This window comes from Neofelis nebulosa, chromosome 6 (assembly GCF_028018385.1).
Source record: "Neofelis nebulosa isolate mNeoNeb1 chromosome 6, mNeoNeb1.pri, whole genome shotgun sequence".
Taxonomy (NCBI): domain Eukaryota; kingdom Metazoa; phylum Chordata; class Mammalia; order Carnivora; family Felidae; genus Neofelis; species Neofelis nebulosa.
Window position 1 is genome coordinate 108,237,799 of NC_080787.1, and position 14,979 is coordinate 108,252,777.

The 14,979-nt window shown below is 38.3% G+C and overlaps 2 protein-coding genes across 4 annotated transcripts in view; one reads left to right on the forward strand and one right to left on the reverse strand.

Moving 5' to 3' along the window:
• NT5DC1 (5'-nucleotidase domain containing 1) overlaps positions 1-14,979 on the forward strand; it is a 139,841-nt gene that overhangs the window by 16,897 nt on the left and 107,965 nt on the right. The gene's annotated exons all lie outside the window — the stretch shown is intronic.
• The window catches only part of COL10A1 (collagen type X alpha 1 chain), a 44,154-nt gene continuing 29,381 nt past the window's right edge, over positions 207-14,979 (reverse strand). The window contains exons 1-3 of one of the 2 annotated variants that reach the window (XM_058735027.1): positions 8,092-8,161; positions 7,398-7,566; positions 207-3,115 (exon numbers count right to left, since the gene is read on the reverse strand). In XM_058735027.1, coding sequence (XP_058591010.1) covers positions 1,245-3,115; positions 7,398-7,551 — 2,025 coding nt within the window. In that variant the 5' untranslated portion in view covers positions 7,552-7,566; positions 8,092-8,161 and the 3' untranslated portion in view covers positions 207-1,244. Of the gene's footprint in view, positions 3,116-7,397; positions 7,567-8,091; positions 8,162-14,979 lie in introns of those variants that run through there. The other variant, XM_058735026.1, reaches the window with a different exon arrangement.

Consider the following 14,979-nt stretch of genomic DNA (forward strand, 5'->3'; position numbering starts at 1 on the left):
TGGGGGCCTTTTCACAGTCCACACTGAGTGCTGGGGGAGGGGGGTGTGGGAATGCCCATCCCCAGTAGAGGGGACTATCCGTGACAACTGTAAAAGTCACCCACATACCACTACTGTTTTACTTTTATTAACTTTGTAAAATGAAAAGCCTTCAAAGAATGGTTGAGAATACCAGATTGCTGCTGTCGAATAAATTAACATAAAAATCTGTTGATGTTATTTTATTGCATTGTAAATAAGGAGTAGGTAAAACATTTCATGCTTTAACAAGTGAGGCACAGCTTAAAAGTTTTAAACAGCAATATAAAAATACAGTACAGAGCATAAATAAATAACGTCTTTTCATTTCTAGTCAGATTTTGAAACGCTTGACGTTAGTTATACTTTCACTAGAATAGGAGGCTCAGGGTACATATGGTAATGGTCTGTAAACCCACAATATCATATTATGTGAGATTCAAGATGGAATTAAAGAAATCAAATTAATCACACTTGTATTAAGTAAATAAAATAGGTTAGACACCCATTTCCAAGTTATGAAGGGTATATAGGAAGCTTTCCTGCAGTCACAGAAAAGTTTGCAAAGGTTCATGGCTAAAGCACCTTGCATTTCAGATTAATTTTAACATAATCTTTTGGTTTTATTAGAGCTGTAAGAAGTCTATATGCACCTGTATGTTTGAATAGATCTTGATGAAGGGGCCATATAAGCCTTTGAGTAATGCACCATCAGAAAGATCTCAGGGTATACAGTGTCTTTGAAATTTGAATATTCAAGTATTTGAGTTCTATAAAGATATGATACCTCCTGATTGTTTCCTAGAAGTTCTCCTGTTAATTGTTAGAAACAGGCTTCTTTTTAAAAACAAATGCTGAATTTCTGAAATCAAATTTAACGTAATTTAGTGTCCCATTTCAGGGTTTCATTGCGATCATTTTATTTTTTTAGCCTAGTAGGACTTTCATGGTGAAATTTTTAAATACTGAAGGAGTTCACAGAAAACTTTAAAGAGTCTTAAGGCTGCTGACTAGAAATTCAAGAGAGTCTTCGCATATAATTTACCATTGCTGCTCGCTTTGTCAGGGGGACAGTTTTTTGGTCTGAAAGCTCAAATCTGTATTTTGGAAAATTAAAATTAGCCACATTTTTTTTTTTGCCTACCTCCATATGCATTTTGTGGGGCGCAGTGGAGTTGGAGAATGCCTTTTCAAGCAGATTTACGTTAGCTCGGTTGGGAATATGCTCACATTGGTGCCACCAAGAACCCTGAGAAGGAGGAGTGGACATACTCAGAGGAGTACAGCCCATTTGACCCAGCATTGGGCAGCTGGAGCCACACCTGGTCATTTTCTGTGAGATCGAGTATGGCACTCCCGGAAGCCTGATCCAGGTAGCCTTTGGTGTATTCATCATAGGTGTACATGACAGGGGTGCCGTTCTTATACAGGCCCACCCAAACATGGTTCCCTTTCACATGCACGTGGTAGGAGAAATAGTATGTTCCTGGTATCCTACAGGTAAAGATTCCAGTTCTTGAGTCATAATGCTGTTGCCTGTTATACAGAATCTTATCAAATGGGATGGGAATACCTATAGCTGGGTAAGCTTTGGAGAGAATAACAGTGAACGCAGACACAGGCATCCCAGTTACTCCCTGGTTGGCACTAACAAGAGGCCTTTGGCCTGCCTTTATAAAGCCATCGGACGGGGCTGCCTGGCCTGGGGGGCCTGGAGGGCCTGGGGGACCGGGGAGGCCAGGCTCTCCAGTGTGGCCTCTCGGACCTGGAGGCCCTGGTGGCCCAGTGGGACCATTAAGCCCCTTAGTTGCAATGCCAGCTGGGCCAGGAGGACCTGGAGTTCCTGGATCCCCTTTAGATCCAGGGAATCCTGGAATGCCTGGTGGCCCAATGGGGCCTCTGGTACCTGGTATTCCAGGGGCACCTCTTGGACCAGCCTCACCATTGTGTCCAGGTACTCCCTTAGCTCCTGCTGGGCCCACAGGACCTGGGAGACCAGGAGGTCCTTTAACTCCAGGGTCACCTTTTGGGCCTGGGAGCCCTGGATTTCCCTTAAGACCACTGGTGCCTGGTTCTCCCGGGTACCCTGGTTTTCCATCTAACCCAGAGGAACCCCTTTCTCCCTTAGCCCCAGGGTGTCCTGCAGGCCCAGCCGGTCCTGTCTCACCTTTAGGGCCTGGAATTCCTCGGTTGCCTGGGATGCCTTTTGGTCCTTGGGGTCCCATGTTTCCGGGGGGTCCAGTCAGACCTGGTTCCCCAGGATGGCCTGCTGGGCCTTGTTCCCCTTTGGCACCTGGACTCCCTGGAAGGCCAATAGGTCCTCTTTGTCCCTTCAAGCCTGGTAACCCTGGTTTCCCAAAGCCAGGAGCCCCGGGGACCCCAGCTATTCCTGGGGCCCCAGGGTGACCTTTTGTCCCAGGAATCCCTGGCTGGCCTGGGGCTCCAGGGGCTCCTGGCTTTCCAATGCCTTCTGGTCCTCGTTCCCCAGGAGGACCTTGGGGGCCTGGTGGGCCAGCTGGTCCTCTCTCTCCTGGAAAGCCCCGATCACCTTTGATGCCTGGCTGCCCTGGAAGCCCATTTTCACCTCTTTTTCCTACTCCAGGAGAGCCAGGTGGTCCCATGGGACCCTGAGGGCCTGGAAGGCCCCTCTCACCTGGGCGTCCAGGAGTACCATATCCTGTTTCCCCTTTCTGTCCATGCACACCAGGGACTCCTGGTGTGCCCTTTTCTCCAGGAAAGCCTCTGGGTCCTGGGGCTCCTGGAGGTCCTTGTTGTCCGGGTTTTCCTGGAACAGTAATTCCAGCTGGGCCGGGGATTCCAGGTGGCCCTGGTGGGCCCCGTGGTCCTGGTAAACCAGGTGGTCCAATATCTCCTTTGGGTCCATATAGTCCTTTCTCCCCGGGTTTTCCTGGGAGTCCTGGCAAACCTGGCTTTCCAGTGGTGGATGGTCCTGGTGGTCCTGGTAATCCTGGCTCTCCTTGGGGTCCAGGACTTCCGTAGCCTGGTTTTCCTGGTGGTCCAGATGGACCCGGGTGCCCTCGAGGTCCCACAGGGCCTGGGGGACCAGGGATACCTTGCTCTCCTCTTACTGATACACCTGAAAGACATGTCCGATACACAGACCCAGAGAGAGGGATGATTAGTAATGTTAAGGGATCATTGCTTCTTGAAATATAAATCAGGATAGGACATGGCAGTGTCAGTCCATTTTGGCAGACTAAGCTCAAACGGTTTCAGATAACACATTCTATATTGTTTTTAAAAACACTGCCAGAGGGCACGGTTTCATAAAACCATGGCTACCATAGTAGTTTCATTAGATCCTAATTATCCATAAAAATAAACTGGGATTGAAGAATTCATCTAGAATAAGAGTATAGGGGGGACTGGGGCGCCTGAGTGGCTCAGTCGGTTAAGCGTCAAACTCTTGGTTTTGGCTCAGGTCATGATCTCACAGCTCCTGAGTTCGAGCCCTGCATCAGGCTCTGCACTGTTACCTTACCCCCATTTATTTGGGGAAAATCATCTACCTCAAAAGGAAAGGGGAAAGTATTTAACAGAAAAGGAATGAAGAGACAAATGCAGAAATAATGGGAAAATATTTAAGAACTCTAACAATTGTCTTTCACAAAAGCTAGCCTATATGACATCAGTGAGAAGTGCTATTGATTTCTAGTTTATATCTGCCATGGCTCTGCTGAACACAGTTTATATTTAGTTTGAATTTTTTCAATTTCAGTACATACTGTGAGCTCCTACATTCTCTTTTAATTGACTTAAAATCGAAACAAAGAATTAGAGAATTAGATCTCTAATGGGCAAAGTATATAAAATAGTATTAAAATATTTATCTAAAGTTTTTTTTGACTAATGCAAATAGATATTGTTGATTTTATAAAGCTGTGAGTTCATTTGAACTAAATACTTCTACTGATATTATGGATTAAATTCAAAAATCACTTATTCACTGCTTGCGATGTGAAAAGTGCCCCTGGGCCACAAGTGTGGGGGAAGCACACGACACATAAGAGTCCTCAAGGGAGCAAAACACGTGTCCATGTGATAAGTGCGTAAAGAGGTGTCCAAGGTTTTGGTTTTAGTCATTCAAAGGTGGGATTAAACAGCATTACTGCCATTAGGATATATAATTAGGGAAATATTACCATGTCAAAGAATCTTTAGGCAGCAATCATCATAAACATCTATAAGATACTCTTTCTCAGAGAAATTCTTTAATAGCAAAAATGGTAATAAAATGACATGTGATTTAAGTGTCTACTTGCAGAGTTTATATTAAAATCACTTTCTGTTTAATAAATTTTCAGGAACATAGATGGAATGCCTTCATATACTATTTAGATTCTTACACGTTGGAAAATGGTTCATAGTAATGGTAGATTTAGCAAATGGCATAATCGTTGAATGGTTTGGTCAAAACCCTGAAAATGACGTTTGGCTGTGACTTTTGAGCCATACCTTTTTTGTACAAAAATGATTATTTAATTTACTTAAACTTTGTCTAAGTCTTTAATGGCTTTAGAAATCAAAATGAAAACTAAATTGGAATTAATATTAAGTGAGTTGAAATAAATTGTAAATTGCCTTTGAACACATAGGTCTATGGGTATAGTTCCCATTAACTGTTAATTGTTGGTACATTATTATATTTTTTTAAATCTTTCATATTAATTAACTGGCATGTAAGAAGTAGTTAGCCAACAATAGTTGCCTATTCTCCTGGGTAGAGAGATTCCTGATATCTGAAAAACATTTAGTGACAAATGAAATGTAAAATACAGAGTCATTAAAATAGATGTGCTAAAAAAGGAAAATTATTTTAGACTTGGATATTTTGTACTGATTAGAGTTATGTTTTGTTTTGCAAATTTTTAAATGTATAGAACTTTATTCACCCCTGGATTTTCAGAAAATGACATCAGGAAGAAGATTATGAGAAAAATTAGTTTATGGAAAAGATCTCCATGTAATCATACATATCTTATTGATAGATTGACTTTTTAGTGGACATATATGATATGTCTATAAGTGTAAAGGGGTGTGATACATTGCAAGTAGAATAGATGAATAAGTAGAAAACAAAATAGTACATTTTTTTTTTCAAATGCAAGCTATGTTAGATGGGGTTTGCTTCAGAATCTTATTCTGAATCTCCTAAAGATCAGTATCCATACTGAAAATGATGGTCTTGGTCTGATCGGAAATCTGTTTAATGTTAAAATAGGGAGGAAAAATAGTCTTACTGAAAATGACTGTATAGAGCATCTTTTGAAACTGGAAGTTCCAAGACAGGGTGATCTCAGTCACTTGGAATATTGCCCTAATAGGTCCTCCACCTCTTCATGCAAGAAAGAATGTGAGTTCTGTTGTGTCTTTGGGGGATAGCCCCTGTTTGTTGCTTGCCAACCGAAAAAAATTAAAGATTAGGGTGATACCATCCTCAAGGAGAAATGATTACCCAGCAGAAAAGTTTCTGAAATGCCACAAGCCAAAATAGTGGTTGATTATGTCAGAATGTGGCATCCACCTGGCCACCAGCTCTGCAGTCCTTTGCAGTGTAATTTAGTGTGTTTCGGCTGAGCTGTCTTTGAGCCTGTGTTGAACAGATGAGCCCAGGAATTAAATAGGCACTCTTTGTGTTTCTGTTATCAGTTTAATGTTATAATTGTATAAATTGTGGGCTTTTGTCTTTCTTTCAGTGCATTAGTGCCTGCCAGTGAATGATAAGGTATTTGAGTTTCCACCTCAAATTATTATCAAGTAGAGACCTTAGTGGAGTTAACAATTAAAATGCAGCTTCTAAACTTTTCATTTGTTAGTAAGATACATATTTTCATTTATTCTGCAGAAATAGCCAAGATGATAAAGTACGTAAGGATGGGAAGATAGAAATATTTTTAACCTTCTATGAGTGGTGCATGTGATGCTTGAGTCTTTTTAACTCAAGACTGTTTCATATGATCTTAGTAAACTATAAAAAGTGTGAATTAGTGATCATAACGGTGTACCCAGTGATGTTTGTCCTAACATTTCACATTGCTGTTCGTTGCTTCAAGTAAAGTAGCAGGTTTCCTTATCTTTTATTCTTTCTTTCTGTAGCTTTTCTCGTTCTCATATATTATTTGTATTCTGAGGCGTTCAGAAGTTTTTGTTATGCACCTGTGCCTTTGTTTTTAAACATTGAGCTCCCTTTCATGAATTGCTTTAAATTTTGTTTTTCTCAAGAAGATTCCTATAAGTTTAACTTGCTCAAAATGGTTGTCTCCAAAAGCATAATTTGTAAAGTTTATGGCAAATACCCTTAGCATTATTTGCAAGGTAAACTATATAACTATAATGAAAAAAATACTAAGGAAAGGAAATTTGAGTCCTGCAATCAGTTCAGATTGTTCAGTTTAATTCAGTAGATTTTTACAGGCAGTTTGTGCCAGATGCTATTAAAATGGAATTAGCAAATGTGAAACCTAATAATTGCCTTTTTTGAGGATCTGTTAGTAGTGTGCATACATTTCCTCAGTTCTCTTCATAGTAACTGAGAAAGCTGAACTGTTGGGAAATGGATTCAAGAACAAAGTTAAATCGTGTCTAAGGCTACCCCACCCGTACCACCACGAGTGAGGAGGAGTACCCGTAGTGCTGCTAATACTTGAGCACTTGACAGGTATTCACTCACTTAAGCTTCATGACAGCCCTTGGAGATAGCTGCTGCTTCTTTTACAAATGGAGAAACTAAGGCACAGAGGGGACAAGTAACTTACCTGAGGTCCCATAGTTAGTACAAGGCAGTTCATAAGTCTGAGTACTTAACTGCTAAACCATACAGAAATTTATAAAGAACTGTGAAAATTGCTGCTTCATTTGTCTGTTAAGTTTCTTGGGAAGGCATTAGATTTTATTTGATAATTAAGACTGAGTTTTGTATATGTGGACTAGCTGAATCGGTTGTAAAAGTAAATAATGGTTAACTGTTTAGATGGATAAACCTGCTACTCTTTGTACAATTGGCAATTATTTTTAGTTAAAACATTTTAAACTTGATTAATTTTTATTGGATTCATATTTCTAGATTATGGGTAATTGCGCAAAAGCATCATCTGAGGGAAGAACTTTGCACACATAAAAGTTCTTACTATTCTTTGGGTACATCTTTCTACTATACTCATTATACAAAGGATTTTAATGTTCTTGAGTAGACCTGCTTTTTCCACAAATTATTTTGTTCTAATATTTCGGACAGGTTCGGGAGTTTAAAGGTAATTGAAAACCAAATAGAGTTAAAAGCATTTTGTTTAAGAGATCATTAAGATTGTAGAAAGGAACAACCAATACGTTTATACAGCAAAATACACAGTTTTGTTTACCTTTACTCTTTATGGCATAGGGAATGAAGAACTGTGTCTTAGTGTTGGGTAGTGGGCCTTTTATGCCTGTAGGTGTTTGGTATCGCTCAGCATAAAATCCTCCATGAACCAGGTTCAAGGACAGTAGCAGCAAAAGGGCTGTTTGTGGCAGCATGTTCTCAGATGGATTCTGAAAAACAGAAAAGAATAGTGTCTTGTTATTGACCTGTTTTATCTGTCTGATGTTGGACAGATGAATTCTTTATGCTAAAAGGTAGTTAGCTACCTTTTTTTTTTTTACCTTATCCTGTTTTTAATATATTCCATAAATCAGAATTATAAGTTTTTAGTTACATGAATATATGGCTTAGTTGTTATTGGAAACTACATTCAAGTAATCAAGCAAAACTGAAGTGATTTTTTAAAAAAAGAAACACAGAAACCATAATTGGATGCATATATTAATAATGCAGTGTCTTTAACATAGATTGAAACATCCACTAGTTCCAAAATACACTGAATAGGACATGATTTTACCAATATGATTTTATTAAGACTGTCTTTTATGTAGACTGATACAAATTAAGCTTTCCAAGTACACTTTAGTGGAAAGTCATTTTTTTTAAATGACAAAAACCAAATAGTCAATTTATTGAGGCTTATTTCCAAATAAGCTAACATGGAGGTCCTCTAGAGTATGAAGTGATAGACTTACCTGGTGCTGGCGTTCCTGGAGATGATTTCTTTGCAGTTTTCTGAACCCTCCTGTGCCCAGGTGAGCAGTGCAGAAGGGTGCCTTCTTCAGAGCTATCCAGCAGTATTTATACTGGTTTTTCCCTTACTTCATGAGGTTACCCTGATTTAAGCTCCTCCCTCGAGAGGTGGAGAGAGTACTAATTATGGTGGAAAGTTCTATTGGGCAGGCGTACAGGATCAGGTTGGGCTGTCTTTCCTTGTTTTCTTATTGAAAAATAAACTCTTTGTCTTAAATATATATTAATAGTTTTAACCATGCACCATCTTTTTCTATGATTTTATTTTAGAATTTATTACTCAGATGTTTAGGTTGGTTCATGATGGGATGATAATACCCCCTTTTATTTTTGAAAGTACATTCTTGTGTTATTTGTTTGAAAATATTTGGTAGTATATATAAGTAGGAAAGGAAGTCTTTTGGATGGGGATGTGGCTATGAACCATCATCTAAATTCTTTAATTATGATGGAAAGCCACCAATGTGTCCATTAATGTTCCTAAACTTTAATGAAAATAGCTTACTCCTATTCTTACTTATTTTTGAGCTTGAGAAAAACAAAATGGTAAAAATGTAGATATGTATTGTGTCTTAGGATTTTTGTGTAAGTCCTCAGAAGTTAAGAGAAATTTTATGTATGTTAGTATATACATACTATATTTCAATTTTTCATATTAAATATTTTAAAGTTTTCAGAAATTCCAAATTCCATGAATTTGATAGTAGAGTTAGCAATATAATTACCCTGAGGGATTATTTACAACATTACAATGTATTCAGTAAATAGCTTCAGGTTTTATTGCTTCATTTTGGATTTTACTTTAGATTTTCAGTAGAGATTACAAAAGCCTTAACTGATAATGTCAAATCATGTCTGTTTAAATAAAATTGTTAAGTTCATGGCAGAAGAACAAATTCCTCAAACTTTGCTTTCAGTTTAAAAATCTCAGTGGCTTACCTTACCTTTAGGAATCTTGATTCAGCCCGGTTAGAAACATTTTTCCCCTCAAGATGCAAGTAAACATTATCATTGTCATTTTCAATGGTTAGAATTCTCTTTAACAATATTAGGAGACAAAGTCAGTTTTCAGGATGCTAAAAAATCTAATAAAAGCGGAATGTTGAGAGGCCAAACTTTGTATCCAATTTTATTGTTTTGGAGCTAAATTAAATCAACTGTACAGGTGAAGTAGGTGAGAAGAAAAACTCCATAACAGGCATAGATACAACATTTTTTTTTTAATTTTTTTTTTCAACGTTTTTTTATTTATTTTTGGGACAGAGAGAGACAAAGCATGAACGGGGGAGGGGCAGAGAGAGAGGGAGACACAGAATCGGAAACAGGCTCCAGGCTCCGAGCCATCAGCCCAGAGCCTGACGCGGGGCTCGAACTCATGGACCGCGAGATCGTGACCTGGCTGAAGTCGGACGCTTAACCGACTGCGCCACCCAGGCGCCCCATAGATACAACATTTTGAAAACCTCTGCAGAGTTCGGGGTGCCTGGGTGGCTCAATCGCTTAAGTGTCTGACTCTTGGTTTCAGCTGAGATCATGATCTCATGATTTCGAGAGTTCCAGTCCCACATTGGGCTCTGTGCTGACAGTGTAGAGCCTTCTTGGGATTCTCTCTCTCTTCTCTCTCTCTCTCTCTCTCTCTCTCTCTCTCTCTCTCTCTCTCTCTCTCTGTCTCTCTTAAAAATAAGTAAATTAAAAAAACAAAACCCTCTGCAGAATTAAAGTAGTATGGTTTCAGGATTGATCAACAATTGAAATAATTGAATGTTTGACCAGTGGATGAAATAAAGATTTGTTCTTTTTGTTGTCCTTTCCTCCTCCTGTGCCTGTCATTTTCTGTATTTCTTTAGACTAAGCCTTGTATAGCACCTTACAGAAATGTAAACAGATAGCTCATCTCGGTGATCCACTTTCTCCTAACTCTCACTTTTAAACCTTTCCTTGGTTGCCATATTTAAAAATCTACAAGGTCCTATATGTCTTTATAAATACTCCTAGATACACATGAAACATAGCCTTTATATCAGTTTAGATTAACAGGAGAATTAGAAAGTTTATATTCTAATACTTCTTTCATCATTTGGAAATTGTCTATGGAACAGCTTTTGTAATTATATAATTAATATGAGCTCTGCTATGTCTAACAGACTGCAAAGGTAAGTGGGAGAAATGGCTGCCTTCCACTTACTTATGGTTCATTTGGATAATGTTTTGGAAAAGTAGGTGAGGTAACATGGATGTTCTTGAAGGCTAGGCTATAGAATTTGTTTGAAAAGGAGTTATTAGAAGTACATGTTGTAGGAGCACCTGGGTGGCTTAGTCGGTTAGTGTCTGACTCTTGATGTAGGCTCAGGTCATGATCTTATGGTTAGTGAGTTCAAGCCCCATCTGGGGTTCTGTGCTGACAGTGCAGAGCCTGCATGGGATTCTCTCTCTCCCTGTCTTTCTCTGCCCCTTCCCCACTCGCGTACGTGGTCTCTCTCAAAAATAAACATTAAAAAAATTAAAAAAGCAAGTACATATTCTAGTATTTTTGTATGTATATATGGTTACACACACGTACACTTATTTGTTTAGAATCGAGACTGATACCTGTTAGATACCATTCATATGGAAGTTGAGAAGATTAATTCTCAGCTCTTCCTAGTGCACCTATGTAGACCATTTGTTCATCTGTGGCTACTCCAGCTATTTTCAGAGCTTTTCACCTTAAACTCTCTAGGTGTCTGTTACACAATGAAAAGTTTGGACTAGGTTTCTAAGCTCCTCCAGCTTTAAAATTAGATTATTATTGTGTTTGAGGTATTTTGCTGTTCCCCATGGTGAGACAGACAGTGGGCTTGGCTCCATTTAGTACTTACTAGACAAAGTCCATACCAGGTGGTCATATGCCTTCTTTTTGGGATATGTAAATATATGTGGGTATTTGTCAATCTATATTCCCCTTTAACTTTGGAAAATGTGGTGTCTTTATTGGAGAAGTCTTGGACATTCAACCCTTTTTGCAAATAGTGTACTTATTTCAGCGCAGGGAATCTGACTGCTGTTTGCTTTGTTAGTCACATAAGAAGCACTGTCTTGTCCAAAACAGATTGTAGAATCAGAATATTTGCTAGCCACACCTCACCCAATTGTGTATTTAAAACTATTTTTACTTTGGGAGTTTACTTGTAGATGTTTGAAGTGCCTAGTCTGTGGCTTCATGATGAAAACCCATCCTACTTAAAACAGAAAGCCATGCTTTTTAAACGCCGTAACCTAAGTGAATTTAAGTATCAAATATGAATGTTTTTTGAATATCTAGCATTTAGCCGCTTTAAGCTTTCCTATCCATTTTCACTACCCAGAGTTAGTCGTTAACTCAGTATTTTTTGAGTACCTCTTATGTGTCCGGCATAGAGATAAAAAGTGGGTGAATAATGTGCGGCCCCCACCCTTACTGGGTTTGAACAGTGGTTCACAACCTTTTTTCCCCATTTCTACATTTCTGGGGACATGACACAGTCCCTTCAGTCTTCCATGTTCTGTGAGATAGTGGTGGTTCAGAGACTATATTCTGAAAAAGCCCTTCAGGTGATCATAGTGGACTCCTAAGTTGGAATATCTTGGTCTGATAACACTGTTTGATTACAGCTTATTAATATATTGTTACATAGTTTTTGTTGTTTTGTGCATATAGTTTTTAACTTTATTGTGGAAAATTTTAGTCTCAGATAGAAATAGAGAGATTAGTTACTGTGAGTGCCTAGGTACCCCTTTACCCAATTTAAACTAATCTCAGCTCCTTGCCACTCAGTCCTTCCATTCGACATAGCCCAAAGTTGTGGGCAAATGCTACACATATGTTGTACCAATTCACCTGTGAATATTTCAGTATACTACTCCAGAAAATGAGCCCTTTTTCTCTAAAACAAAATTTTCATCATACCTAAAAAACTAACCATTTCTTAATATTATCAAATCCATTAGTCCGTGTTCATATTTTCCCAGTTATCTTAATGTATGTACACACACACGTACATGTGTATGTAAGTGTGTACATGTTCACATATAAGCATATATAGATAACTCATATAGTGTGTGTATATGTGTATATATACACGTACATACATATTTATGTTTTTATTGGTTTATTCTTTGTTCAGATTAGGTTCATGAATTGTCCCTAATTTTTTTTTTAATGTTTATTGATTTTGAGAGAGAAAGTGAGCGAGCATGCCAGCAGAGGAGTAGCAGAGACAGAGGGAGAGAAAGAATTGAATCCTAGGTGGGCTCTGTGCTGATGGTGCAGAGCCTGACGCAGGGCTCGATCTCACCAACCGTGAGATCATGACCTGAGCCAGAATCAAGAATTGGATGCTTCATCAACTGAACCACCCAGGCATCTGAATGGTCCCTAATTTATATGTTCCTGTTACTGTAGTTTTCTCATCTATGTCTCTTTATTTCCTTTGCAGTTCATTTGTTGAAAACTGGGTCATTTATTTTCTACAGTTTCCCACAGATTAATTTGGATTTTGTTGTCACTTAAAATACTTTTCTGTATCCTGTGTTTCCTGTAGATTGGTAGTTAGATCTAGAGGTTTGGTCTCCTTCAGGTTTGAGACACACACACACACACACACACACACACACACACACACACTTTTGTAGCAAGTATACTTTATACAGACCCTAGTATATGGTATTTTTCAGTCAGAAGGCCCTTCATTGCTCGTTGTCTCCTCTTGTGGTGTTGCTAGGCATGATCATTATCTAGATTCATTATTTCACTGGAGGTTACAAAATGGTAATATTCAAATTCTATCATTCCTCCTTTGTTTATTAGCTAGAATACTTCTGTAAATAAAAACACTTCTTCATTAACTACTTGGTTACCTCGAAGTACAGTTTGCATAGAAAAAAGCAGGAGAAATGCCTTTATCATTGTGTAATCTAATAAGCTTATTTTCCTAGCATCCTCTAGAGGTGGCCCAGTGAGTTGTTTGAGTATCATTATAAACTCGTGGATTTAAACATATTTTATGTATTTAAGATCCATGGTAGTTACTATTGCTCAGATTTTTTCCCTGCTTCTTCATGGTGGCTCCTGATTTCTTTTGACGTGATCCCAATAGTCTTTTATAAAGCTTCTTTCCTTCTAGGATTTCATACGTCCCTGGCCCAGAGCTGTACTCAGGAAGTCTTAGTTCCTTTTGTGGGAAATAGAAGTTAGAGACCACAATCCGGGTGTCTGGGTTCTAGGGGTATACATTGCTCCTGGCTTGGGATTGTTTCTAGGCTTTTCCAGTGGACAGAGCTAGGAAATTCATTCATGTAATGTTAATTAAATACAAAACACATAATAACCTCATACTGACACATCTAGTTCACATGCAGGATCACAGAGAGTTTAATGATTTTCAACTTAATCGCTAACTCCTTAATCCTACACTAAAATTCCCATTTCTCAGGACAGTAAGGGAGTTATTACTTTGCTTTGTTCTATAACACAATTTCTCAGTAACCATACCCATATTCACACCACAATATTGAAAACAGTTTAAAATTATTTTTGCAGTTCTTTCAGTATTTCTACTAGACCTATATAGTCAAATTACTGTGCCTTAGAGTCAAAACAGCTCAGAATGCTACCCACTCCGTTCACTGTTAGGTTTGTTTCCTCTTGCTCTCAATTTTTAGAAATGTTCTCTTCAAATTTAATTTTGTTTTATACTTTCCTAAAGTGTTTACATTTCTAGTGCTGTGCTGATAAATGATTAACAACTGGTTTGGGGGTTCGGAAGGTATGTTTGCTGGGATCCATGCTGTAAATACCTTCCACCACAGCCAATTTCAAGCTGCCATGGTAAAGACAACTGGCTCACAAAATACCTGAGCTTTTATCAGGAGCCAGTACAAGCCAGCTTTAGCATACATTGCGTATTTCTCAAGTCAAATGTATAAAACCAGGAATATTCAGAGAAACTTGACTTCTGTTATAGACCTATCCACCCTGTTCCACCTGCCTTCTATAACTTTAAAAAAAATTTTTTTTTTTGGTTTATACTTTTATTTTTTTTTTAAATATTCGTTCATATCCCCTTCCAGTTTCTTAGATAATGACATCATAAAATACATACTGAATGCTACCTTTTTATGTAATAGTTTTACAGCTGTATGGTACTTCATTGTATGAACGTGCCATAGTTTTATACCCATTTCCCTATTGATGGACATGTGTGTTATTTCCTCTCTTTTGCTAATACAAATATTTCTACAGTGAATTACTTTGTCTATGTGTATTTTTTTGCCAGAATATCTTTGGGAGAGATTTTTACAACAGGATATCATAGAACAAAGGTAAATGCATATTTAATTTTGTTACATATCATTAAATCCCCTCCAGAGGTCCTGTCTCATTTTGCATTTCCACCAGCAAACTATAGGAGGGCTTGTTTCCTCATGGCCTCACCAACAGGATATATTGCTTAGATTTTGTTGAATTTTCAGGGTTTTGCCCATTTTATAGGTGAACACTGGAATCTTGGTGTAGTTGTGATTTTGACTCTTCTTACGAAGCTTATGGTTGCACATCTTGTCATACAGTTAAGACCAGACTTCTAGCCCACTTTTCCTGTAAGTGTTCTCTATCTTAGGAATATAAACCTCTTTTCTGTGATACAGTTTGCATATATTTTTCCCAGTTTGTCATTTGTCTTTTTTGTTTGTTTATGAGGTTTTTTTTAACACTCAAAATTTTCTTTGAAGATCCATATGCTTTTGATTCTGAAAATTATTGTTCTTTCATAGACTCAGAGCTGTAAGGAACATTAAAGGTCACCTAGATCAAT